Genomic DNA, 27357 nt, shown 5'->3' on the forward strand with positions numbered 1-27357 from the left:
AATCTGGGGAAATGACAGAAAACAGCAATAACGGAGAAGAGAAGTCACAAAATGCCAGCATGCGGGTAAGAGATCACATGAGCCTGTTAGGAGGGAAGAGGCCCACTCCTTCTCACGGTAACTTGGGAAAGGGGCAGAGGCTGCCTACCAGACTAAGCTCTCATTTGACACACTCTAGTCCACAGTGCGGTGCCTCCCAAGTCACTCACGGCCCAGGCGCCTAACCTATTGCTGCCCTAAGACTGGAATTGGGGGTAGTTTCTCCAGTTCATTGTCTCATAGCCAGGACTGCAACCCTAGAGCCAGGATTCAATAAGCATTTCCTAGGTCAATGTGTAGAAACAGCACTAGAACACAATGATTTCAGAGGGCAAGTGCTTGTCAAGGTCACAGACAGCATAAGACCAGACCAGAGGTCAAAATGAGCATTCTCTTTTTGAGGTTGGCACCTGATTCCTGCAGATCCAAGCTGATAGCCCCCTCCCCAATCCAGGACTTGCTCTCTCAGTCTGCTCTCTTCCCAGCCCTTTGAGGCACTCCTCCTGTGGACCACACAAAGGATACCCATTTATAGTGCCAGTGCTTCTAACAAAAGCTCATCCCTGGGGGAAAATCAGCAGAAAGGCTTAATTCCAAATGAAGAACTGTAAGAGGAGCCTATTTAGAATGCTGCCTCCTAAGTCCCTGTTACCCAGAGTCCCCAAAGCATTGGGGAAGACAGAAGGAGAAGAAAAGGCAGGGAACCACAGGGAGGTGATAACTGAAACTTAGCAGGCTGCCTATAATAAGCAAGTGACATAATAGAAATAAACAGCTTTGGGGCGAGGTGCTGCAAGCATTGCCCTAGCAGGCCCAGGGGCTCCAGGGAGTCATGCTGGGCTAGAAACCCGGTTATTTCTAGGGCGCCAAGCAGCATCTGACCTGAATCAGGAGGCTCTGGAAGCAGGGCCAGAGGGCCGATCAGAGGCTGAGAAACACAGCCCACTCCAGTCGGGGGACTTGATCATCCGCCCACTTCCAGAGTTGGGCAGGGAAAAGAAAAAAACAACACACACTGAATTCTTCAATCTCCCGAGTCTCCACATAAGCCAGGGGGCGTTGCCTGTTTAATCAGTAAGAACAAGTAATCCCCTTATCACTTCTCTTTGTTTTCAGACTGTCTCTGCCTAGAAAGCATGGATTCAAAAGAACTCCACCTCTTATAACCAGGGTGGCCAGCTTGGAACTCACCTAATTCTACGGTGCCTTGAAGTTCCTAGATGTAACACTGGGAAGGGAACACTCACCTTTTAGGTTGTTGTGAGATTCAAATGAATAATATCTGCAAAAGTACATGCTTAGTAAGTGTCAGTGCCTCTTTCTTACTTACCCTGCTTTACCTGAGGGTTTGCCTTCACAACTCCAAGTTCTTGGTCTGCATTCCCTGAACCTACAGCACACAGCAAGAAGGGCGTGGCTCAGAAGTCTTCTTGCTACTCAATTCAAAAGGTAGAAAGGCCACACCCAGATCAACCATAGGAGAAAAACAAGAATTGGCACTAAGAATTTGCCATTGAATCTGAAGAGCTTTCAAAGGTAAAAGAAGCAAGAACAGAATTCATCCCAAAGAGAAGCTTCATGAAGAGTGTACCTGTTGGCCTGTCTCTTGGAGGAGTTTTTGTTAGGAGTTGACAGGACAGGGACAGGAGACCAGAAGCTCACCTTCTAACATGCCAGGGCCCAAGACATCAAATGCAGGTAACATAAACAATCCATTCACCAAAATGCATCTTGCCTTCCACTTTCAGAGGAAGCAGGATATAACCACAAAATTGCCACTTGAGTTTGTTGTTTTTGTTTTTTCTTTAAAGCAACAGGCAGGCTATGCTCCAAGATCAAGACATACATGTTCAAGCTAAACTTCCGCTTCCAGAGATCTATGCAGTGAGAAGGGATGACCATGATATGAGGCAAGGTGCTCAGAGACAGACTGAATTCTACAGTTACTGAAGCAGCAAATTTCCCCCATGCATTTCAGCAATACACGTAGAAAACAGAAAGTTTGTGGATGTGGTCCACTTGGCTCCAAGAAAAGAGTTAGCTGATTTCATCATAACTATTATGCCTCCAAGTTGTAAAGCACAGCCAAATTTCAGAGATGTTAAGGGACGGGTTTTGCGGGGAGAGGGAGTGCGTCATAGAGCCGATGAAATAGAATATGTCTGCCTGAGGAAGTATTTTATGCTGCATCTCAAACTCCCATTCTGCGGCCTTGCCCTTTAAGTCCTTGGCAGAGGGACTGTAAAGAAGTTATGCAAAAGAGCATTAAATTAAGAGTGAGCAGGCCGTTCTCCCTCCTGGGAGCATGCCTGTGCCTTTCCCTTCTCCCTTCCCTTCCCCCACAGGCAAGCCTCTCCTAAACTCTAAGGGTCCCCACAGACTTGCTAACAGGGGAGCAATGGGCAGCAGCAGCTTATCCAGGGCCAATCCCCTGAACCCGTCCCCAAAGCCCCTTTTTCTCTGACTCCCCAGTGAGCTGACAGCAGACCCGCGTTGGCTCACTTCTTTCCCACAACGTTCCTGGACAGCCAAAGCAGCCCTGCCTAGGCTCTCCCCTGTCGCTTCTTCTATCCCGGGCCCTTCCTGGTTGCACTGTCCCCAGCTTTAATAAACGTACTCTCAAAATTTAAGAAGAAAAAAGAGTGAGCAAACTGATTAGTAGTTGTAGCAATATCAGCATACTCTGATACAGCACTTTGCAACCTCCAAGCACTTTCACAGATATTTCCTCCAAGCCTCACACAATCCTGTTGGTAAGAAAAGCCAGTACCATAACCCTATTTATCAGTGAAGGAAACAGGCTTGCACAGGTCAGCTGTCCCAAGGTCACAGAGATAAAGTGGCAAATTGGAGTTTAAACTGACATCTCCTAGGACTAGGCTGTTTTATGAGATGAAGTCTGAGGTTAGGGCCACTGAAGAAGTCCCCGAGTAATGCGTGACCTCTGCATTTTTAAGTTTTGTCCCTACTCAACACTGCTTTCCTAAAAATGATGCTTAAAGGCCTCACAGGGTATGGATTATGAGAATGGACCACACTCTGCTATCCTCTGGACGTCACCGCCCATGACAATAAGAGAATAATGTCAACCACTTTAAGTCTCACACTACACGACGAACTCATATGAGTCCTTGAAACGTCACTTCTGCTCCTGTAATGTGTACATGGCCTTGTATTTTTCCAATCCCTTCTTGAGTCCAGGCAGAAGGGTCCTAAGGATTCCTGTCTACATCTACTTGGGGGACTAGGACAATGAGAATTTCACTTATCCCAGGTGAGTGGGAGACCCCTGAAGAACAAAAGCAGAGAGCCGTAAACCGGTCTCCTCATCTAGGAGAGAAACACCACCTCCCATAAGTCAACAGGCCTTATCTTAGGAAATGTTTGGGCTCCTCCCAAAGTAAGAATAGTCTACCTATCTTCATGCGTAAGAACGAAAGGTCCATCCTCAGGTCTTCCCTCCCTGTGGTCTTCCCTCCGGGAGTCCTCTGCTCGTCCAGCACGGGCTCCCCACTCCTCATTTGCAGACAATGGACTTGGAATCCTGCATCTCCGGTCTTGTCCTCTCGGGCTCCAGCCCTCTATCAAAGGAGCCCCAGACTGCTCTCTCTTTTTAAGATTTACTGGTACTGTTTTACCTTTTAAAAAGAAGTTCATTTTCATGATTCATTCATAAGAAGGCATATCTGGTGAACTAATTTTCAACAAAAAAATCCAAGAAAGTACAATGGAGAAAGGACGGTGTCTTCAATCTTCAATGAAAGGCACTGGATACCCAGCCTTCTCTCTAGTGCTTCTCTGATTTATACTTTGTGTTGCAGCCTGAAGAAAACATCTCCGCTCCTAGTTCAAGTTAAACATCTGCTGAGCTAGGGTACGGGACAGTGTGCTGATCCCAGAAATGTTTGAACTTTCTTTCTTCCATGACTGGAATCAAGCCTTTATCTCTGCCTCTGCCAGGAATGACTTTCTCTTCCTAACAACTACCAAAGTCCACTTAACCCATCTTTTAGGGTTTAGCTATAATTCCATCTCCTTCTCCTTGGAGTCTTTTCTGACATCTCTAACTAGATATGTAGTTGTCCCCCACTCCTCTCTCCTTCTCTCCTGTAGCATAAAACGTAGCACCCTTGACCATGATGTGATGATCTGCCGTTCCCTCACTAGAGCTTTGCAAGCTCATTGATGGTATATTCACGCTGTATTCATTGTTACATTTCCTGCAAGGAGTTCTGCAAAAAGAAAGCACCCCCCAAATTTTGATCTCCTACTGTCCACTGTATTTTCTACTTGTGCCTCTCAGCAACAAGAGGAAGCCTAGCATAAACTGCTGGGGTTCGGAATCCTGCCTCTGCCATTTATTTACAGCTTCATGACCTTGGGAAAATCGTTTAGCTTCTCTATGTGTGTTTTTCTCAGTGTAATAAAGAGGATAATATCAGTATTTATTTTATATGGTTATGAGAACTAGATGAATTAACATTTATAAAGTGGTTAATACAGTGCTAAGTACATTGTGTCACAAAAGCATTTGTTAAGTAAATAAAATCATTGCCAAATTCATCATTTTCTCCCTTAAAATTACTTTTCCTCACAAGTTCTCCATTTTTGCTAATGGCACTATTATTTTTCCCAGGTTTCCAAGATCAAACCTTGACCCCTTTCTCTCCTTCAGGCCTGCTACCCAGCTCATCACCAAGTCTCATAGAATCTGGAAAAAAACAAACAAACAAAAAAAACCCAACACCATCTAGTTACCAGACTCTTCCCAGGGCTGCAAGGACTTTATAACGCCCTACTTGATCTCTTCAGTATTTATCTCTCTCCAACTCCAGTCTACTCCAAATTGTGTCTGCAAAGTATCTGCAAACATTCTTCTCTTCATATCATATCTCCACACCAGTACCTACAATAGCACCGTATCTCCCCTAGAACCCAGCACAAACTCCTCTGCCTATCTCTGGAGACCCTCTTTAATCTGTTTTGCCCTTCTTTCCTAATCTCATTTCCCCTCTATCTCTACCCCAACCACATTAATCTCCTCGTGGTCTTGTAAAGACAGCATGCTTGTCTCTATTCTGTTCATATTGCTCTTTTGGCCTAGAAGCCTTTCCCTTATCCTCCTGAACCACAAAAACCCACTCATTCACTCATTATTCTAGACTGACCTCCAGTCCTAACCTTGTCCTGGAAAATTTTAGCCCTTAATTGATCTTCCCTATCTTTGAATTGTATAGTCTATTTTCCCTCTTTGCAATTATTATGTACCTTTTGCTTTATGTTGTTTGTTATTGACTCACATTCATCTGACATCCCCAACTAGACCATAAACCTCTTAAGAGCAAGACACATGACTACTAGACCTCCCTAGCATCCTTCAAGGAACATAACAATAAAGGAGCTAAAAAAACATACCTATTAGCCAATATTTGATGACGATCTTGCCTCTCCCTTCTTCGGGAAGCAGAGTGGATAAGAACAGGACCGCATGCCCGTCTAGCTGATCCTATATGCTGTGTTCACAGATGGTGTGGCAACCCTACCTGAGGGATTAGCTATAGCCAAAAAGCCCGCTTTCTCTGTTGACGAACGCCAACAATCATTGTAATCTAGGCTGCCATATGGTTCACCCAGCCCTGCAGCAAAATTGGTTTCTCGGGGATATGGAGAGACCAAGCAGGCCAACCCTCCTATCTATGGAACAGGGAGAGATCACCTTGAACTAGCCCTACCAAAAAGAACAAGGCACAGAGTCTCCAAGGACAAACCAAAGGTCGAGCAGATGTAAAACCCACTATATCCTGAGGCTCCTCTGAATTGAATCTACCCTCTCCCTGGGATCTAGGGACATGGGCCCAACAAGCCCCCTCTCTCAAAACTCTTGAGACTCCCCTAGGGGAACCCATGGCTGGGCCGGGGCAGAGAGAAGAGGTTACACTGCCCTCACTGGATGCAGAGAGCTGCCCAAAGTCGTAGTTTAATTTCTGTTTCCATAGCATCTGGTTCTGAGGGCCATTAGCAGAGTAAAACGATTTTGTCGCTGAGCCAGCTGTCCTAATTTAGGAGGGACACTCCCCATTTTTTGATCAACTATTCATCATTTTCCCCATTCTCCCTCCTTTGTGGATTCCAAAGGCAGGAAGAGGTCAGGCCCCCATCATCTTCCTAAATTGCCCCAACCCCTCCCATCCAATTATCACAATCACAGACTCAGAGAGGCTTCCCGGGTTTGATACTCAGAATGGAATACAGGGGAAGTCCAGCTTCAAGAAGGATATTCAGTATTCCAGACAACCATGCACCATAGGCTGCTGGGAATTTCCCAAGTTCACACAGCTAGTAAGGAGGAGAGTCAGAATTTTAATAAAAGACTCAGCCTAGGACCTTGCTAAAACTTTCAAAGAAAAACTATAAACCCATGTAGGCTCTATTTTGATGCCAAGCCACTTACCTAATTGTCTTGAAACCCTCTCTCCACCCCAGTTCTCATAGCTGAAAAAGAAACCTCCATTTGTCAGCTCAAAACATAGCCCAGGGTGTAAGTACAGCCTGCGAAAGGTCGTATAGAAAGCACAGTGCACTGAGACTGGACCCAGGAAGGCTGGTTTCTGGCAAGGATTCTTATTATTTAAAAATAAAACAAACAAACAAACAAAACCCTGACAAAGCTTAAACAGTCTCCTCTTCCTTAGCTAAGGACACAGCCCAGACACCCCTCCTGGCCACCTAGGAGAAGCTCCTGTCACTTCTGACTGCCCAATTCAGATCGCAATTCTGCCAATTACTTGCCACCAATCACCCTGCCTACCTCCCACAGCCCTAATAACTCCCACTCCGCTGTGGCAAAGCAGTACACTCTGAGAATCAAGAGGACCCTAGATAAGTCACTTGTGACAAATAAGCCTTCTCTTAACTTGAGCTGACTTTTGAAGAAGCACCCTCAGCTATGTTCCTCGAGTACGGCGCATGTAGGTACCCTAGAGTCACACGGGAAATCATTCTCCTCATTTTTTCCTTAACTGATCTTTATTGAGCTCCTATTACATGCCAAGTACCATGAAGGTGATAGGGATACAGTGGTGTGTGCAAAACAGCTGAATTCTCCTATCCCTGCATAACCTTTTCAAAGTGCTTCCCATAGAGACTAATAAAACACACTCCACTCCGCACATCACAGATTTGGTGTTCATTGTTATAAACAGCAGGAACAATGACAGTAAAGAGACCAAAGTTGCACTCTATAATTAAACCAACCCCCTGTTTTCATCTAAAGTGGCCACCTCAACTTACCACTTTGGTGTCTCTACCAACATTTCAGATAGGGCACCTCAGCCAATCTCCTCCCATGAACCAGATGCTTATTTCCAATTGCCATTTTATTCCTAAATTAAAATTCATTCTCTTCTCAAGTCACTAAGCAGTTGTTAGCCATCTAAGTTATATAAGGACACAGAAAATAAAGAAATAAGATGCATCCTTTGCTCCAGTTCCCTTTTGCACTCAAGAAGCTCAGAGTCTGGAGGACCACACACACACACCCTCCACCCCCATCTGACTACGCTAAGTGATAGAATGGACCAATATGATTACAGAAGGACAATGAGCAGCCACAGAAACATAGTGGATGCCACGTTTCATTTGGACTGAGGGAGTCAGAAAAAGCTTTGAGGAGAAGTGGGATCTGAGCTGAGCCTTGAAGGATAAGGAGGCTAGCGACTGACTGAGGAAGAAAGAAAATTCATACCAAGCCAAAGAAACAGAATGTGCAGAAGTGCTATGAAGAAAAATGAAAATGTGTTAGAAACTTTCAAAACATTACATTTTGGCTATGGCGAAGAGTAAGTGTGGAAGAGTGTGGGTTAAAGGCTTAAGGGCAGGTAGGGATCAAAATCTGGAAGGCCTTGCATGCTATGTGAAAGGGTTTTCACTCTGGTCTCTAGAGAATAAGCTATTGAAGATTTCTGGGTTGGGGAGATAATTAATTTGTTCTAGGAAGCTAATGCCAGCCATAGACTAGAGCTGGAAGAAAGCAGAGACTCTGAAAATAGGAAATTCCATTCAGCAACTACTATAGTAGTCCAGGGAAGAAATAAGTGTCCAACTAGAGCATCATGAATGACAGAATTGAACTGAAGAAATTTTGCTGTGGTAAAAACTGTCAACACTTGACAACATACCGCTTACAAAGGAAGAGGGTGGGAAAGGAACCAAAGATGATTTTGAGGTCTCTAGTGGTTTGAAAGACTAGACCAATGCTGTTATCTGAGATGGTCGCCCCACTCAATAGACTATGGGACAGAAGATAATGAGCTCAGTTTGAGACATTTGGGATTGTATCCTTTGTTAAATCTCAGCAAGATCAAAGGCAATGCTTCCGAGAATCTTGGCGATAGACAAAAGGCCCCCTAAGAACCCCAAGGAGGTGCCTCCCAGGTCCTTCCGTTAAAGAATAGGGATTCCCCTAATCTGAAGGATGTTGCACCACAGCAGCCTCACGGGAAGCTCTAGGTAGAGGGGTTTATTTTGATAAGATTTGAGAATGTGGCTTTTGTCTAAGGTAGTAAACCCAGGTAAGAGTCATCAGCAAACCACAAATATTTCGAAAAACTGTACTAGCAGGAGCACTGCCAGCTTGGACTAAAGGGACAAGCAGTGTAAAATGAAAAGAAGTCTTTGGACTCCCAAATACTCCCAACACTTCTACAAGAATAGAGCAAGCTGAGTGTACTGCTTATAGTTTTTATATTCTATATATTATGATGTTTCCACAGCTTTTAAAACCCTTTCTAGGAAGACACTGCCCTCAGGGTTAGCCAATCCTTAAAGATAGCAAAGGACTCCGCCAGAAGCCTGTTTTTGATATGCAAACTAACTAGTCCAGAACTACACCTCCTCTAATCTGACCCTTAATCATTCTAGGACCAGGTATCAGGCCACCAGAGATTTATAATTTAGAACCCACAGAAATTACTCAAACTAGCCGATCTTAATTTGTCACCCTGACCTTTCTGCCTTCTCTAAGGAAACCCCAGTAAAGACTCTAACCTAATGCCTCTCTTCCACTTCCTGTCTGCTGCCACCTGACTAAAACCTGGCACTTCCCTTGTGGCAGTCGTGTGTGGCACGCAGTGGCTCCCCTGTGAGTATAGTAAATTTGGTTTTTTTTTGTTCCTCTTCTGTGTCTCCTCTTGTGGCCACACCTGACTGACCATCACCTGAAAGAGCACAGAACACTGAGAAAACTACTTAGCTGCAAACACAGGCTGCTACATTTCATGGAAAAGGAAGGGTAATTCCGAGGGCAAAAACAGGAGCCCACAGGGTAGATGTGAGAATAGCAGAAAATCACTCTTGGGCAGTAGGACTGAGCTCACTCCCGTGCCAAGCTGGATTTCAGGAGCTATGGACTGGTGACTGCTGGCTTCCCTCTTTCTAAATGGGAACATCCACGCCAGAGAGAAAGCTGAGGAGACAAGGCAACTAAATGTGATGGATCCTGGACTAGCAAAAATTCATTAGTAAGAGAATTGACAAAATTTGAATGAGGCCTATAGATTAATTTAACAGTATTATATCAGCACTATTAATTTCCTGGTTTGATTGTTTTACATGGTTGTATCATTTGTGGAGGACAAGATTCTTTGTACTGTCTTTGCAGCTTTCCTGTGAGTCTGAAATTATTTCAGAATTTAAAGTAAAGACATATAAATAACATTGTTCTAAAATGTTTAAGTATTACCAATACAGGAGCATCCATGGCAGTTACCCTGAGCCTATTCCGGCATTGTGTGCGTGTGCGGGGGGCTGACAACCTGTCCTGTTAATGTACTTCTCCAGATCGAGGGGAGCAACATTCAAGTTGCTCTACTCAGGGAACTGCATTAGAGAAGCTTCGTATGTACCTAGACCCGATTTAGATGAGGAGACCCTGGCTCCTGAGCCTGAGTCAGCCATAATGGATGAGACTTTTTTGAAGAAGAAGGATCTTAGGTGAAGATGAGTGTACTTTTCATGTGTGAGGCACATAAATAATTTGTGATCAGAAGGCCAACTGTAATCGTTTCAAAACATGTCCATCAGTTCTTTGACAACCTTTCCACCAAGAGGCGAAGTTTAATTCAGGTCTTAGTAACTCTCTTTTCCAACAAAAAGAATGTGGTGGACCTATGAGAGGAACTAGTGAACAAAACAAATGAGCTAAATAGAACCGGAGGCATGGAAACAAGGAACAGACTGACAGCAACCAGAGAGGAGGGGGAAAGGGGGAAAGAAGGGGAAGGATCAAGTCAAGGAACAGGTATAAATGACCCACAGATGTGGACAACAGGGTGGGGACTGATGTGGGAGTAGGGGTGGGGGTGGGGTGGGTGGATGAGCAGGGCAGGGCAGGGGAGAGCAATGGGGGGGGGAGTTGGGACAACTGCAATAGAGCAATAAAAAGAAAAGAATGTGGTGGAAGTGACACTAGTAACTTTGGAGGCTGGATCATAAAAGGCGACAGCTTCGGCCTGGCCCTCCCCTGGGATGCTCACTCTTGGGCCTTGCCACCGAGTTATGAGGAAACCCAGGCAAGGTCCCTGGTCCCCAGCCCCAGCTAAGCTCCCAGAGGAAAACCAGCCAGAATCAACTGCTAGATCTGCCAGAGAGGAAACTTTGAAAAGACCCAGACTCAGCTACTGTCTGACTGCTTGGCCACCATGTGACTAAACTACATAAAAGATACTGAACCTCCGAGCTTGGCCCAGTAAATCCCTAGAGCTGAGAGAAATAATAACTAAAAATTATTGCTGTTTGAAGCCACTACACTTAGCGATGGTTTGTTATGTGGCCATAGATAACTGAAACAATGCACCATAGGCTGTTGGGAATTTCCAAAGTTCACACAGCTAGTAAGGAGGAGAGTCAGAATTTTAATAAAAGAATCCAAAGTCATTCTCGTCTCACCACCAACAGACATGACAATAACAGTAATTGTAGGTAGTCTGCATTAAATGTTTTCTATAAGCAGGTACTGTTCTAAGCACTTCACATGAAGTGACTCAGTGAATCCTTATCATACTACTATGAGGTAGGTATTATCACTAGCCTCATTTTACAACTGGGGAGCCTGAGGCACAAAGAGGTTAATTAATTTGCCCAAGGTTATAGAGCTAGTAAGTCACAGAGCCAAGATTCACCCTTGAAAGCTGGCTCCAGAGCACGCAGTCTTAACCACTGTGCTCTGTGCAGTTGAAGCTTCCAAACAGACTACATAAACTGAGAAAAGAACCAAGAAGAGTCCCTTAGGAACTGTAGGCTTTACAAGGTGGTCAAAAAGAAGAGCCAGCGATGGAGTGACCTATGAAGGAGGGAGAGCGGAGAGAACCAAACACTACACCTACAACATTACTTGAGAAGCCCATGAAAGGATCCACAAACTAGCTTTGATCTTCAGGAGTGATCAGGTCAAGCCCTGGCTGGTGTGGCTCAGTGGACTGAGAGCTGGCCTGTGAACCAAAGAGTCACTGGTTCAATTCCCAGTTAGGGCACAAACCTGGGTTGTAGGCCAGGTCCCCAGTAGGGGACATGTGAGAGACAACCACACAGTGATGTTTCTCTCCCTCTCTTTCTCCCTCCCTTCCCCTCTCTCCAAAAATACATAAATAAAATCTTTTATAAAAAATGAATGATCAGGTCAAGTACAAGTTAGCCTTGATACCCCTCCCCAAACACCACGGCTGTCAGTAACAAACTCTTCTGAGGAAAGTGATCTTTGAGGAACAGAAAGGAGGGCGATGTCTATTGGATTACCCTGAGTCATGCAGACAGAGCAGCACTATTACCCTTCGCCATTCTCCTCTTACAATGACAAGACTTACCCCCACCCGGGAATGATCAGGCTGTTACTTAACTTCAGAGATGAGAAGAGCAAACTCTTGAATTTACTTTAAAAAGATATAGTTCATGGCCCTGGCTGGGTAGTTCAGTAAGTTAGAGCATCATCCCAATATGCCCAGGTTGTGGGTTCAATTGCCGGTGAGGGCATATAAAAGAATCCATCAATAATTACATAAATAAGTGGAACAACACATTGATGTTTTTTCTCTCTCTCCCTTCCTCTCTCTCTCTATAATCAATCAATCAATCAATAAGAAGACATGGTTCATGAAGGGGGCCCAACTTGATGTTTTCTTTTAGACACAGCTCCCGATACTAAAGTTTCCAAGTGACCCCTTCGCAGAACTAGCCTAGACCAATGTCTTTAAGCCTTACCTGTACAACAAGCTCTGGCCTAAGGCAGGTCGTTCATCAGAGCCCCTGAGGTGGTGACACCACACAGGAGGAGCACAGAGCCCACATTACACGTGGGCAAAGGTAGAAGCTGGGGTAAAAGCAGCAGGAGTGAAAACAGTATTCCCAAGGGAACCAGTCTCGGCTCCAGCTCCCATTTACCCTCTCTGTGAGCTGAGTGCAAACCACGCACAGTGGAAACCTACTCACATAATTTACATAATGAGAAACAAAGACAGCAAACTCCCTCCCAATCTGGGGCTCCCCATGTGCCTCCCTCAGACCTACCAATTAGATTCGGCCCAGCAGCAAGGAGTTTCTCTCAGAGGTGGTGATATCTCGCTCTGCCCGGAGTGGGAGACTACCCAGCTCCGCATCCTAGGGCCTCCTCAGCATTGGCCCGAATCATCTGGGCTGGGCCTCAGAGGTACCATCTGAAAGGGATTCTCGTCAGCACTTGGCCAAGACAACTTATTACACATGTCACTAAGAGGCCAGTGAATGTTACTAGTCTTTTTGGAGAAAGTATTCCATTTTGAAAATGAGACCTGGGAGTATGGGAGAGGCCTTCTTGGAAACATACCAAGTTTTTTCCTAAACAATCAGACCTGAGAGAAATTTAGCCAGATTTGTCAAATGTGTTTCTACCCTACCCCAGGACTTTTTCCTACCTTCCCACAAAGTCTGTCAGACCTAAAGTCCAAGGAAGGGTGGGAAAGTTTGTACTAGAAATTTGTACAAACTCTTCTGGTTCTTGGGAATGGGAGCTTAGGAACGGGTGTTACATTTATGACAAAAGCAAGTATGACGGCAGCCCTAAGGAGGAAGTTGGGGAGCATGGAAGGATAAAGTAGGAGAGGTGGAGCCCCAAGTAAGAGGGTCTCAGGAATAAAACCGCCCATCTGAACAGACTATGAGAAGGAAACCAACTAGGGGTAAGCAGTCTGTCCGGCTGCCTTGGGAAACCCCAGGGTCCTTTGAAAGAAACTCGGCACTTATGAGTCTGGTTTCATTGTGACAACTGGATCATGTTGTGATCTGAGACTCCTCTCTTCCTTTTTAAAAAACTATTCTTTTTGTTGATCCCCTCCCCCTCCCCAAATCCAATCAACCAATGACAATGCTGGTTTTTCTCATTCAGAGACAGAAAGTCAGACATGACAGATCACCAACTGAATCTACTTGTTTCACCCTGACTAGTAAACAAACTCTCCTCTCTGGAGAGGATTACACGGTTGCTCCAGAATAGAGTCATCAATGGGGCAGTGTTTATGAGATTCATTATTGGCCTAAGCAACAGGCTGGGGTACTGCACTGAGATTATACTAATGGCCACAGGCACCAGTGGTCAACGCTGTGGACCCTGATTTGAACAAGCTGAATGCCGTAGCAAGGTGATGACTAGCGGTCCTTAGGAGCTTTGAGCTGGAAGACAACTCCCCCTGGAGAACCCCACCCCCACTGGATACTTCTGCCCGGCACACATAGGAGAAAATGTCTCATTTCAAGGAAACAGTGAAAGAATTAATATGCCTGAAGAGAGACGTGACAAATCATTGGGGTCCCGCTCCCTACTCTTTTAGGAAAAAAAATCTATGAACCAAAACTGGCCTCCAGACATCCCTAAGCTGCCTACTAGGCAAACCATTCCTAATTTGTGACCTCAGCTCACTACAGAAGACACCTGGTCATACCTCTTACCTCCTAAGCTATTCAGCTTGAAGCACAAATAGGCCAGAATACCAGACATTCCAGTGATAGACCAGAATGGGGAATATCCAAAAAGCTCACATAGCAAGTGAAATTGGAAAACTAATCAAGACAGAAGGAAAACATAAGCCAAAATATTGACATGCATGAGGAAAACCACCTAGAGGCAGTTCTAAAATTTGAGAGAATTACTTGCAAGGAAATAGAGCTGTGGACTATCATGAAACAGAAAACTGAACTGAAACATAACTGAGAAGCAACGTTTCTGCCCTTTATCAAAATGTGTGAAGATGCTTTCCATGGTTGGTCTGTCACTGAGCCCGGGCTGTCATTCGAGGAACCCTGAAATTTGTCTAGGATGTCAGTGGTCAGCAGAGAAAGCACAAGGGATCACTCATTCCCTTCTTTCTTGGCAATAGCCATTAATCAAATATTTATTTGGCCATGTTATAAGTTACTGCCCCCAATATCTTACAATCAGACAAAGAAGATAAGATACTGACCCATCAAAAAATAATTATTAAAATGCATGACATTAAATGATAAGTGTCATGTAAGTGATACAGGCCAAAATACTAAAACTCCAAGAATAAGAAAAAAAACGAGGAATAGTTGTCCGTTTCTCTCTTTCATCCTGGTTATTTTCTGGATTACAAACACATCCCTCTGCTACTCTGCATGGAATCAATCTAATCAGTCAATTTCGTCTCTCTCTATCCAGAAGCCACCCCAGCTTCTCTATATTAGAATCCTGTCTCAAACTACTTCTCCAAGAAACTTTCTTTAATCCTCTACCCAGGTCTAATCTTCCTTTTATGGCTCTTCCCTTTCTCCCAAAAGCACTATGTTGGTATATTTTATGGCATCCACCATATTCTGGATTGAATGACTGTTGTACAGTTGAACTTCTAGACTGGAAGCTCCCTGAAGACAAGGACTGTGCCTGATGCAACTTTCCCGAGGTTCCTAGTTCTTGACACAGAGCAGTATTCAAACATTTGTCAAAGCAAACATTCGAAAGATAGAACTGAAAGAAAGCTCTTTTAGTAATGCAACCTTTGGGATACCAAATTATATCACTGTCACAATTGAATTGATGTCCTGATTTGCCCATGGGCTGGACCAGGTATCTGGCCATGTGGTGACCTTCCTCTCATTCATTCAGTTCTGAGGAATGTTAGCTCAGCTTGGCTTCTGTTAGTTGGACCAAGATCAGGATCAAGACCAAGTAAAACATCCCAGCCTAAAGGACAAAGACAAATCCTCAGTCTGTATAAACAGATCAGGGAGGGAGAGAGGAGGGGAGGCCAGTGTGCTCCGCACAGGGCAGGAAATCTGTGAAGGAAAAAGAGAACCATTCAGGATTCTGTTTCTGAAGAGAAAATAAAAAGTAACCTGAACATCACATCTTGGAGGTTGATGTTGCTAGCAGAATACAGAAACCCTCTAGGATACCTGTGCCTTGGCCACTCTGGAGACCTCTGCAAGGGTAAAAGAAATGTTAACTACCTCCAGCCCCAACCCCAGGAGGCAAGCAGCACAATCAGGTCCTGAGCAGAGGTACAGCGAAGAGCTAACAGGCTCTCTGTCCAGAGAAGGTCCCTGGAGAGGCTATTTGGATTTCACTGCATGTGCAAAGTGGGAAGGGAATGTTACTGTTGCACGAAGCTCGTATACCACACTCTGCCGGCAGCAACTAGCCAGAGAAAGAAGGTGCCTTAAGTTAACCTCATTTCATAATTACCAAAAACATCACAGCTGATTAGCAGCAAATGCTCCCAGTCAGTGTGAATCTGTCTTTTTGACCCCAGATTGGCAAAAGCTCCCCAGCCTTTGCCTGGGTACAGCACGTTCTCTTTCATGTCATTCTAATGCCTTTTAATCACCCTCCGGGTTTGCTTCAGTTCCACAGCCTTCCGAGGAGCTCTCGCTCACCACCACTCCTCTGTGCGCTGTTGTTATTAAAGGACTCATTTTACGTAAGACGGTCATTCTTTTCAAACTTGTCATAATTTTGTACTCCCAGCAGTTAATTCATCGGCTTTCCCCAGTTTTCCAAAGAGTTCCTTATATCATCTCTTGAAATTCATAAACTGGATGTATTGCTAGGTACACATTCCAATCAGTAAAGTGAGACAGGAGGGTTAATTCGCTAGAAACAAGTAGGACAAAAATCCCCACTTCACAGACATCCAACCAAACTCAAATTTGGGGGGAAATTTCTTTTACCGTCAGTGAAAATTATACTAACAACACTTCGGACCTTGAAAAGAAAGACCCAGGAACAAGTTGTTGAAGACTGCACAGGTGGGGACCACATTAGTGTTGACGTCATTGTTCCTTTTCCAAATTAATGTTGGAAGTTGCCATGTACCATTAAGCCAACAGGATTCAGAAGGCTAACACTGCTCACTGTTCAGATTTGCATATCTGCATTTTCCCCATTTCTCCAAATGGCAGTTCCCTGATCCTTTGACATTTTAGCACTATGTTCAAATCAGTTACCTTAAACGCAGTACTGCAAACCAGTATGTGAGGGGCTAATTCCCCCTGGAATCAAACCAACTGTGCAGGAATATGGTCAAAATCAAACTCTCCATCAGCAACTGGGGTCTTTGGCTTCTAAATGGAAATCAAAGCATTCATGCACTGTGGAGTTTTCTCTTTCCATGCATGGAGTCGTATGATCGCCCACATGGATGCTATCGTGCGACTCGCAGGCACGTGAAACAGCAGGAACTGCTGTGCAGGCACAGCAGCAGCCGCAAAGCTCAGTGACAACCCTTTGGCCCTCTCCTTCGAGCATCGCAGCTAAAACTCACTCACCAAACTCATCATCGGGGAAAACTTCTTAATGGCAAAGTATCAGAGAAGTTGGTATTTTCACTTCTGGCCCTAGAGTTATATTTAAGATGTAAAATACTGATTAAGATCTTGGGTTGGTTTTTAAAAATATCTATTACATGGGAAGAATTTACCATAAAAATTAGCTTAATAGCAAAATTAACATTCTCCATCTGTTAAAAATATACACGACTACTTTGAAAACAGTCTGCTTTTTAGAGAAATACCTATTTTAAGAATATGTTCTTTTACAATTGCCGTAGAGCTGAGTAGCCAAGGACAGAGTGAGAAGGAGACTTTCCACCATATAGTCTGACAAACTTTCTGAACTTTGAGCCATATAAATGTGTTACGTATTCAAAAGTATAATACAATTTTATAAAGAAAAAACAAACTTGATTATTTGCTGTTAGGAAGTAAGTTTAAAATGTCCTCAATAATAAAAGACAGTAAGAGGAAGTTAATCACCTAGTTAGTTAATAACCACTCTCTCTAGTTTACCATTTATTAATTCAAACTGATAGTCCTTTTATTGTTTAAATGTAGGTTGAGAAGTGGTAATCTGCCCTCCAAAAAAGAGGGTCTTTCTTCTCCAGCAAGACTTTTATTCTCCACTGCCTAAATCCCATTAACGCTAATCAGCACAGTGGTTAAGCGCTTTGTGGTTAAGTGCTCCAGTTGATAATGACTCCTATGGAAGAAAGCTTCCCGCAGCACAGGTAAAGGCTATCATCAAACTCAGCTTTTCAGCCAGGACTTAGTGTCACAGATCTGCAAGTTAAGATTACTTTAGTATTAATCTGGAGGCTTGCTTTTTTAACTTCACTAGACTTCTTCCGTTCAAAAGACACTTATGAGAGTCTCACTGTAAGCCAGGGGCAGCCTCAGATGCTGAGGGCAGGAGAGCAAGGAGAAACAAGAAATCAAAGATAAAATATGGCTCCTGCCTCCAAGAATCCCAGTCTGCTGAGGAGAGCAGCCACTGAAAGAAATAAAGACATTATAATGGTAATTCTGTTTCTAAAGCTATAACCAAGCCTTGTCCTCCTCACGACCAGGACTGGTCAGTTTCTAATCTAGTTTCACTTTCCCATCTTCAAGCTGCATCACAGCTGGGTTTCCAGCTGGCTGAGGGAGAACAGATTCTTTAAATAAACAGCATTTTAAAAATATGCAGTCGCTTTTGCTTTACTGAATTGTGTGAACCACCTTCCTCTAATACGTGAATCTAGGTGCCAAATGAATTAAAAACGACCCTAAAGAATGTGAAATCCCCCAGGAATACACCTTTTTCGTCTTCAACAACAAAGTACACTTTGCCTTGGAAGAAAACTTCAAATCAGAAAGTCCCCAAAACAGAATGATCTTTTTTTTGATGCTATCTACTATGTCTATTCAATAAGAGAACAGCTTAAAATCATATATATAGGAAAGCAACAAGTTATAGTGTGGTTATACCAAAAATATATGCAACCATTGTTAAAAATGCAGACTATTTGCAGAACAGAATGCTTTTAATAGCACTGTGCAGAGTTGCAAATTCTTGAGCGTTTTTTTCAAACTAATTTTCCTCTCCTTTTCCACAAAAGATACAGAGAACCCCCCCCCCCCCATGTATTTAATCCTCTTCGAAGTGCAAAGATTTTACTCAACTCTTTACTTTATCACCAGAGGTAGTCATTATGGATGAATGATGCACATTAGATCATAAAAATGCCCCTCTGGCAGGCAATGCTATTCGAGGAGGACTTCACAGGCTTCAAGTCAACACTTCACAGTTGCAGTGAAATTAGCCACTTATGAGGACCTTTTAAAAGGGGTCCGGTCTGACCCCTGAATTAATGCTACTGAGGCATGCCAACTTTTAAGCATAATATACCCTTCTATACAGTACATTAGCCCAAAGTCCTGGTGCACCAAAACACAGCTTTTTAGATCATCTCCCTAGGAACCACGCCTTTCAGGACCCAGAGCACTCAGAGCTGAAACCAGCTGAACAAAGTAACAATTCAATCATAGTTGCTCAACATGACGGCCATGATGACAGTTTCTAAGTGCCAGTTTCCCTATTTTGCAATGGGCAAACCCGCTCCAAGGAGAAAATGTTCCTGATGCCCCTGTGGCCCAGAGGGTTTTCTTTAGAGATAGAAAACAGAAAATGAGTTTGTTGGTTATTTCCTGCTGAGTACAAGGAAGGTGTTGTGGTTAGTTAGGATGATTTTGTTTCCTTATTTAATATACCATTACCAGTCCATGTTTTCTTTAACCACATGGTAGAAAATAAGAAAATGCAGTTTATGTTCTTCTGTTATATTATCGCCAGTTCCACAAGTTACTTCTCACAAACACATCCTCTAATTCCTGCTCCCCTTATGTAATCCCCCCAAACTGACACGTACCTACTTACCACCAATTCAAAGCAAATGTGTTTGCATTCTAAGATGTTTACTGCCATACCATTCCCTCTTGATAATGTGTGGTGTGTGAGGGCCTTTTCTTGAGTAGTGATAACAGTCCTAAATTTATCTTTTTGAGAGATATACTACACGTGCTATTTTAATCCTACGAGATGACCACAACCTAAAAGCAGACTATACATGGGACCCTCAGATCTGTCATAATCTCCACACTCAACTAGTCAACTCTTAAATGCTCACTAAAACAAATAAGGTGTAGTTGATGGGGGAGGGGGGCTGGAAGCAGAGAAGACAGTTACTCCATGGGGCTGTCTGACAATGACCGTCGGTCTCAGCAGACAGCACTGGCGACGTGCTCTCTGCATATTCAGAAGCAACTCACCAAAATCTAAAACAGAAGCTGTCCTTGGACAAGGTTCAGTGAATGTTTTCACTATTTCCCACTGCATAATACCGTTCCATAGCTCCCTAGAGTGGCTCAGATAAAATGCTTAGCAGAATAAAAAAAATCAGAAATTCTTTACTGGTCTCAACTTGTCAACATAAAACATTTCAGAACATAAAACCAACATTATAGAGCAGTCAACAGTATTCCACAGAACAGTGTCAGGGAGAGAGCTGCTGTTATCACCAAATGTTTTTCCCTTCTCATTAAGACACTGCAAGATTCTTCTCATTAAAGTGATACAGTTGAATTTAATACCTAGCTGTACTCCCATCACTAAACTAAAATTTGCCTTTTGAAGGACAGGGTGGGAGTGGTGGGAGTGGAAGGGGGCGAGGAGACAAGCTTCCAAAAGCCAAAGGCATTGAACTAGGAAGATGAAGGCAGCAGAACTTCCTTGAGCTGTTCCCACATTCTTTGCTACTTAACTCAAAGCTTCATTACACTACCCAGAATCAGCAAACTGGGAAAACATACCAACTTCTATGACAGTCCAGGGCATCTATCACAATTCAGGGATTACACAGCCCAAAGTCACACCACAGGCACCAAATTCAGCCTTAGTTGGGACAAAATGAAACCCCAACATGAATAAGCATTAAGACAAGCTAACTCCAAATACTCCAGCATGGGGACAATTTGGTTTAAAATACCTTCCTAAGAAGTGAGTACTGTAAAAATAAATAAATAATATATTTAAAAAAAAGAGAAGTAGTAAGTACTGGATTCAGGGACAAGAAGAAAAAGCTATTCCACTGACATTTCTTTGACTTGTGACATGGGAGACCTCCATCCCAGCTGCACAGATCTACAGATCCAGTGTTCTGTTTCTCGTCGCCTGCATCCCTGTGCAGCACCCAGCATCGCGAGGATGAGAGATGCAGTCAACACACCCTGTCTGTGGGATGTCAGAGCTGAACTTACAGCGTTTGTCAGAAGTTACTCTATTTCATCATCATCACCATTAACAGACCTGGTAAAATCTCCCAGGAACAGCCCAAAGAAGTGTCTGTTCGCTAGTCCTGGAGGTTAAGAGAAGGCTGTGCTTACCCGCTGAGCAGGCAATCACGGCTGAGAAAATCACGGAGAAAAGAAAAACAACCCAAAAAACCTGAGCCACATGGAGGTCAGAAAACAGTAACAGAAAAAGTCCAACTCTGCCTGCGCCAGCGGTGGGGATGAGCAGAGCCGGGAGCCCAGGAGAGGAAGGAGGGGGCGGGGGCCACCATTCCCTAGGAGAACTTGTAAGCGGAGGCCTTCAGAGCCTGGGAGTCTGCCCAGCTGTTCCTGCAGACCCTGCCAGCCTGGGCAAGGCAGGCCCGTGGGAGCAGAGCGGGCAAGGCCTCCGAGGGTCACTCCTGATTCCCTGAACCGCGGGCCAGCACCACCCCGACCTCTCCGTTTTTCCTGACTCTGCTGGGCTATGATGGCAGCTTTCCAGCCCCACATGCCATACATCAGCCGCAGATCCCTGCTGGCACAGGCCAGCGCCTCCCTCGGCCCTTCCCCACCCCTGGCACACTTTGAGCGTGATCCTCCTTCTCCCCAACCTCAAACCCCTCACCCACCTTGCCAGGCGCCCTGGCCAGGGGCGGCCCCACCCCCAGTGGCCCAGCGCTGCCAGGCCTGGGCACCTGCAGCACCTCTACGCCCCACCCCCATTCTCCACCAGCTCGCCCCTCCCCCCTTTCTCCAGCAGAGAGAGGGGGCGACTCACCGCAGTCAGTGCACAGGATCTTGCCCACCTCTTTCTTGAGGTTTTTGCCGTTGGTGTCGAGGGGGGCAAAGGCCGTCTTAAAGACTAAGGGCTGCTCCGTGGGCTCCAGGAAAAAGATGTAGCGCTGGTTCCTTTCGAGCGGCGCACAGGAGCCCACGCTGATCACCTGCTCTCGCTGCAGCCCCCCGCTCCGGAGCGGCCACTTGTCCAGCACCTTCACCAGCGCCACTCGACCGGAGGCGGGCGGCTCACGGGTGCTGTTGGAGCTGGATCCGCCAGCCGGGGCCAGCCCCTGTACCTTGCCCTCCACCACCACGGGTGCCTTGTATGCCTGGTCCTGCACGGACTTGAGGCTAGGCGAGTAGCAGGCAAGCGACACACCGAAGAGCAGCATGGAGAAGCCGGGGGCCGGGTCGCGCCTCATGCCGCCGGCGGCTGCGGCTCGCGAGCGGGCGGCGGCTCTCCGGGTTGCGGGGTTGCGGGGCTGCGGCTGTTGCGGCGGCCGCGGCTCTGGGGGCGCAGCGGGACGGGAGATGCTGCTGCTCCTGCTGCTGCTGCTGCTCCTGCTGCTGCTGCTCTCGCTGCTGCTGCTGCTGCTGCTGCTGCTCCTCTTGCTGCTGTTGCTGCTGCTGCTGTCGCTGTAGTTGCTGCACGGAGCCTTCTCCAGTGGCGGCGGCGGCAGCGCTGAGCAGCAAACCTGCCGCATCTGGCCAGGCCATTTGGGGGGCTCCGCCGCTCCGCCGCCGCCGCCTTGGGAGGGGAAACAGAGCCTGCTGGAAAACCGGAAACAGCGTAACGTTAGCGCCTCGTAGCCCTCCACCCGCAGCCCGGGGACGTGGCCCAGCTAGGGCAGGGGGCAGGCGGCAAGCGGGCCGCGATGCGCAGCGCGGAGCCGCGCAGCGCTCCCACCCAGCGAGCCAGGACCTGGAGGAGGATGCGGAGGATGGGACGCCCGCCCACTTGCTCTCTCGCGCCCCCTCTACCTCCGGACCGAGTGAGGAGCGCGGCTTCTGCAGGGGAAGCTTGGGACTGCACTGCTTTAGAGCCCAGGTTCTGGGCCCGCAGGGGCGCGGAAAGGATCGTGCAACCCTTTGCTCTTGGGATTTATCTGCGCGAGAGTGGAGTAGTTCATGAGGAGGGGGCGGAGTAGAGATAACGGATTCTGTCTCCGTCCTATGAACAAGGGAGTGGGACACAGGGCGTGTCCCTGCCTTTGGCCACCCGCTGTAGCTGCCAGGGAGGTTGCCGCTGACGCGCTGGCGGTCCAGTCTCCCGTTTCCAGGGTTGTCTCCTTCCCTGGGAGGACCCCAAAAGCTGGCCCCTAATCGAGCTCACGTGCTCGGCCCTGCCACCGCCAGGTGAGCGCTGGAGATTCGAGTTGAGCGGAGGAGAATCCCAGCCCCGTCTTTTGGTAAAGAGTTGGGGCTACATGAGGTCTTGTCTCGGCATTGAGGCCACTTAACCAGGGGTGGTGGTTGGGAGAGGGTCCAGCCCCCCAAGATCTGGGCTTTCTCCAGCCGCCAGAGGTGACCAGGCTGCAACCTCATCTTTTAAAAAGCCGCTCCCTAAGGAGGTGGGGGCTTCCTGGAGCCAACCTGAGAGCCAGAGGCTACTCCACAGGAAATGGTTTCTTTTTAAAAGTCTGGTACTTGCAAGAGGCAGGAGAGTTTGCTTACACAGAAGCCAGTATCAGATTTTAAAAATCAAGTCCACGACCTATTCTATTACTATCAATAAGGATCCAGGAAGTTTTCAATACCCAGCTTATCTGTTTGAAGAATGTGGAACTCAGAAATTCCAGTGAGATTTTGGAGAATTCTATCCCTGACTGCCACCCACCCCACCCCAGGAGACTGGCCCATGGATGGGTGACATAGACCGGGATTGCTATTCTGGGAAGGAAGGGGGGAGCTAGACCTTTCCTCCTGGCTAAGAGACCCCTCAGACTTAACATCCCCAAAGCCAGTGGCACTGTCTTTCCCACCCCAGTCCAGATTCCCTGTAATTATTATGGCACTGTTTCATACTAGGCAATCCAATCTATTCAGATAAATTCTTTAGCCTCATCCTCTCCTCCCTCATCTAATCAACCACCAAATCCTTTGGCTCTACAGTTTGAGATACCTCTGATTCACCTAGCTGCTCTCCAACCCTGCCTTGAGTACTGGGGGTCCGAGTGCTCATCCTCTGGCTGGGACTACTGCAGAGCCTCTAAATGGGTTTGTACGCCTCACCTCATCACCCCCCTCTATCATGCACTGCCAGCATGATCTTTCTAAAAATAAAACACAAATAAAATCTGCCAGTGCCATTGCTCTCCAGAGTCAAGTCCAAGCTCTTCAGCATGACTCTTCATGGGCTCCCTTGACCTAACCAGCTCCACACTCTGGGAGCCAGCCTCCTACCCTAGCGATCCTCAGCACACTGTGCGATTTCCTGGTGTGCTTCTGCCCATCATGTCTCATGTCCAGGAAGTCTCACCGCTACTTTGTTCACCTAGAAAACCATTCTTTCCCCAAGGCCCAGCATAGCATTTCACCTCGCCCCTCCCTTCTGTCCCCATACACATGCATGATGGAAGGAATCCTTCCTCTTCTGTGTTACCATGTGCCTCACACATATTACTACACTGACCTACACTGCACTTCAAGCAACCGTTAACAGGGGCTACATTAGACCCATCAGACCAGTCATTTTTTAAAATGATTTTAGAAAGAGGAAGGGAGAGAAAAACAGAGAGACAGAGACAGAGAGAGAGAGAAGCATCAATTTATTGTTTGATCTATTTATGTATTCATTCTTGTATGTGTCCCGACTGGGCATAGAACCTACAAGCTTGGCATATCAGAATGATGCTTTAACCGGCTGAGCTACCCAACTCAGGCTCAGACCAGTCATCTTAATGGGAGGGACTATGTCCTATTAGTCTTTGTATCCTTCCCCAGTGAAACAACCAACACGGTGCCTGGCTTTAAAGGAGAAGCAAATCTTTAGCGAACTGAAAATCAACTCTCTTAAATGCACAGTCCATCTTGTTGGTCCCTTCATTGTCCCCCTTTTCATTTCACAGATCACAGATCTTGTATATCACAGAACAACATTATAAAGATCACTAACTCCATCCTCTCATTTTTTTAGTGGAAAAAAATCAGTCCCAGGTAGAAAAAGGGACTTACTCAAGATCATACACAACCAAGACTATATCCAGCCTTCTGTTTGTGAGAGCAAAGTGGTGGGGAAGATCTGGCGCTCTGGGATCAAGCAGAGCTGGGCTTCAATCCAATTTTTTAACTTACTAACTTTGGGGTGAATCTATTTCACTCTCCAGGCCTTAGTTTTCTCACCCATATAATGAAGGCAGTAAGAGGATCTACCACATAAAGTTGGGGTTTTGTTCATTATGTGCATAGTCAGTAAATATCCAATCAAATGACTCCTCTGTGAAAAGCACCAAAGCACAGTACTGGTCATTGGGTAGCCTGCAGCGACCCAAACTGATACTGTCTCTGCCCTCAAAGCTCGTACTCTAGAGGAGAAGACAGCAGTTAACAAGTAAGTAGGTGAATAGGTAACTAAATTACCTAGAGTAATACAAGTCCTGAGGGAAATAAACAGGATGCAATGATAGGGAATAATGGAAAGGGGAGATGGTAGATCTACTTGGATAAAGGAAGGCTTCTCTGAGGAGATAACATTTAGACTGAGCCTAGAAGGATTCAAGGGATGTAGATTATGTGAGATAAGTGTAAAGTGCTTAGAACACTGCCTTGTGTAGAGTAATGGCCAAAATTAATGTTGAATATTATTGATATTTTACTTATATCAGTGGTTTCCAATTTAAGAGCTGGGAATCTCTCAGTGGTGTGTAGTTATTGCACACTAAGACTTCCTATATATTTAAAAATTCAGTGCAGCTTTTCAATTGTAGATGCCACTAGGAAGAATAAAAATACATATTCTCTTTTTTTCACATGTCCATTTTAAAGCATAACAAGACACTATCTAGTATGAAGAAGACTGAATCAAGGTGAAGAAGAGTGGCAAGATATGCTACCACTTTTTAAAGGATAAATATATAGCTTTCATTGGTGTGGCTCAGTTGGTTGGGAATTGTCCTGCAAAGCAAAAGGTCACTGATTTTACGCCCAGTCAGGGCACATGCCTGGGTTGTAGGTTCGGTCCCTGGTCATGGCACATAGAGAGGTAACTGAATGATGTTTCCTGCTCTCATGAATGTTTCTCTCCCTCTCTTCCTCTCTCCTTTTCCCTCTCTCTAGTAAAATAAATAAATATTTAGAAGATAAATATACAAATATTTGCAGAGTATAGATTGCCTTGGAAAGGACATAGTACAAATTAGAACAATAATTGACCCTGGAAAGGGCACTGCATGACTGAGGAATGGAGCACAAGACGGATACTTTTCATGGTATTCCCTGTTGTACCTTGCAAATCTATATCAAGTTTATATACTGCCTACTCAAAAAGATGTTAAGAGGGGATTCTCTAAATCAGGGGTGTCAAACTCATTTTTACTGGGGGCCACATCAGCCTCATGGTTACCGTCAAAGGGCCAAAATAATTTTAGGACTGTATAAATGTAACTACTCAGTAACTGTTAAGGAGTTGAAATTATATTCAGCCCTTTGAAGGCAACCAGGAGGCTGATGTGGCCCCTGGTGAAAATGAGTTTGACACCCCTGCTCTAAATTTTTATTGTTGCTTAATTTTTATCCTGTATTTTCTCAATCAAAAGCTCCTTAAAGTAGAACTATTGTTATATGGGATTCCTTGATTTTTTTTTTACCTCTAAATGAGATTCTCATGCTTAAAAGGGGTGGGAATGACTTTGCTATAATTTTATTTTCTTTAGCATGCAAAGGTAACTTTTGAGATCCCAAGTCTAGAACTCCTGCAGCCACACAAGGCAGGACTTAGGCAGAGGCTCCTGAAGGGAAGAAGGGCACCTGTCCAGTTTTCCTCAAGGTGTGATATGTATGAGGACAAGCTTCCAGAATTAGCCTCAGTCGTTTAGTGTAAAAGAGCAGGGTATTGGGCTTCCTAGCCCAGACTAACTCTATATTCACTGTTTCCTGGGGATAGAACTGAATTAACAGGTGTGTCTTGGAAAATAAAGCTTGATATTCTAAACCTGCTAACCCTTCATCATAAATTCAATAACTGATAATAAAAACAATAGCTGCCATATATTAATGGCCAATTGCATCTGTATTTCCATGCCTTGATGACTTTGCATTTTACATATTGAACAGACTTATAGAAGTTTAGTAACTTGCCCAAATGACAGAAATAGGCTCCCACTGAGGCTTGCCCATTGTCAAAATGCTCACTTCATGCGCCATGACATCTGAGTGGGAGGCGTCTCGCAGCCTCACTTTCATTGTTGTCTGAGAGGTCTCTCATGTCACCAACGTCAGGCTATTTGAAATTAGAACAGTATAGAGCAAGTGGTATGAGAATCATTTCACAAAGAGATGAGAAAAACTGAGACACTGAGAGAATTTAAATGACTTTCCCAAGACCATAAAACTACTGATGGGGCCAAGACTTATTACAAACTTGAGCTCACACTTTTGGGTTTTTTCCCCCCTTATTTATTTACTTCAATTTGTGCAGCCTTGCTGAGGTACAATTGATGAAATTGTAATGTATGTATTTATTTGTTTTTAAGTCGATTTCAGGACTTTAAGGTTTACGAAGGAAACGCAAATTGACATATTAGCACAAATAACTCAGGTATAACTCAGCTGTGTTTTCATTTCACAGATTGCCTTACACAAATATTTTTATAGTGAAGAGTCATAATTTTGCTATTAAGTGCCACATGTTGTACTTTGAATCATATTTCTTCCGAGGTAATCAAAGGGTGTGAGGATGCCCACTGGGACACTGGA

The 27357-nt window shown here is 45.2% G+C and overlaps 1 protein-coding gene and 1 long non-coding RNA gene across 5 annotated transcripts in view; both read right to left on the minus strand.

Moving 5' to 3' along the window:
• Window positions 1-22541, minus strand: part of NRG2 (neuregulin 2) — a 172016-nt gene extending 149475 nt beyond the window's left edge. For 2 of the 4 annotated variants that reach the window (XM_036013953.1, XM_036013951.1), the window contains exon 1: window positions 21443-22378. In XM_036013953.1, coding sequence (XP_035869846.1) covers window positions 21443-22148 — 706 coding nt within the window. In that variant the 5' untranslated portion in view covers window positions 22149-22378. Of the gene's footprint in view, window positions 1-21442; window positions 22379-22425 lie in introns of those variants that run through there. The other 2 variants (XM_028527486.2, XM_036013952.1) reach the window with 2 other exon arrangements.
• LOC118497883 lies at window positions 1498-10306 on the minus strand. The gene is made up of 2 exons (XR_004900395.1): window positions 6412-10306; window positions 1498-6350 (listed from the first exon to the last, which is right to left on the minus strand). It is a non-coding gene; the product is annotated as an uncharacterized LOC118497883 (long non-coding RNA).
• Window positions 22542-27357: the final 4816 nt, after the last annotated feature.

Source organism: Phyllostomus discolor, chromosome 13 (genome assembly GCF_004126475.2).
Source record: "Phyllostomus discolor isolate MPI-MPIP mPhyDis1 chromosome 13, mPhyDis1.pri.v3, whole genome shotgun sequence".
NCBI lineage: Eukaryota > Metazoa > Chordata > Mammalia > Chiroptera > Phyllostomidae > Phyllostomus > Phyllostomus discolor.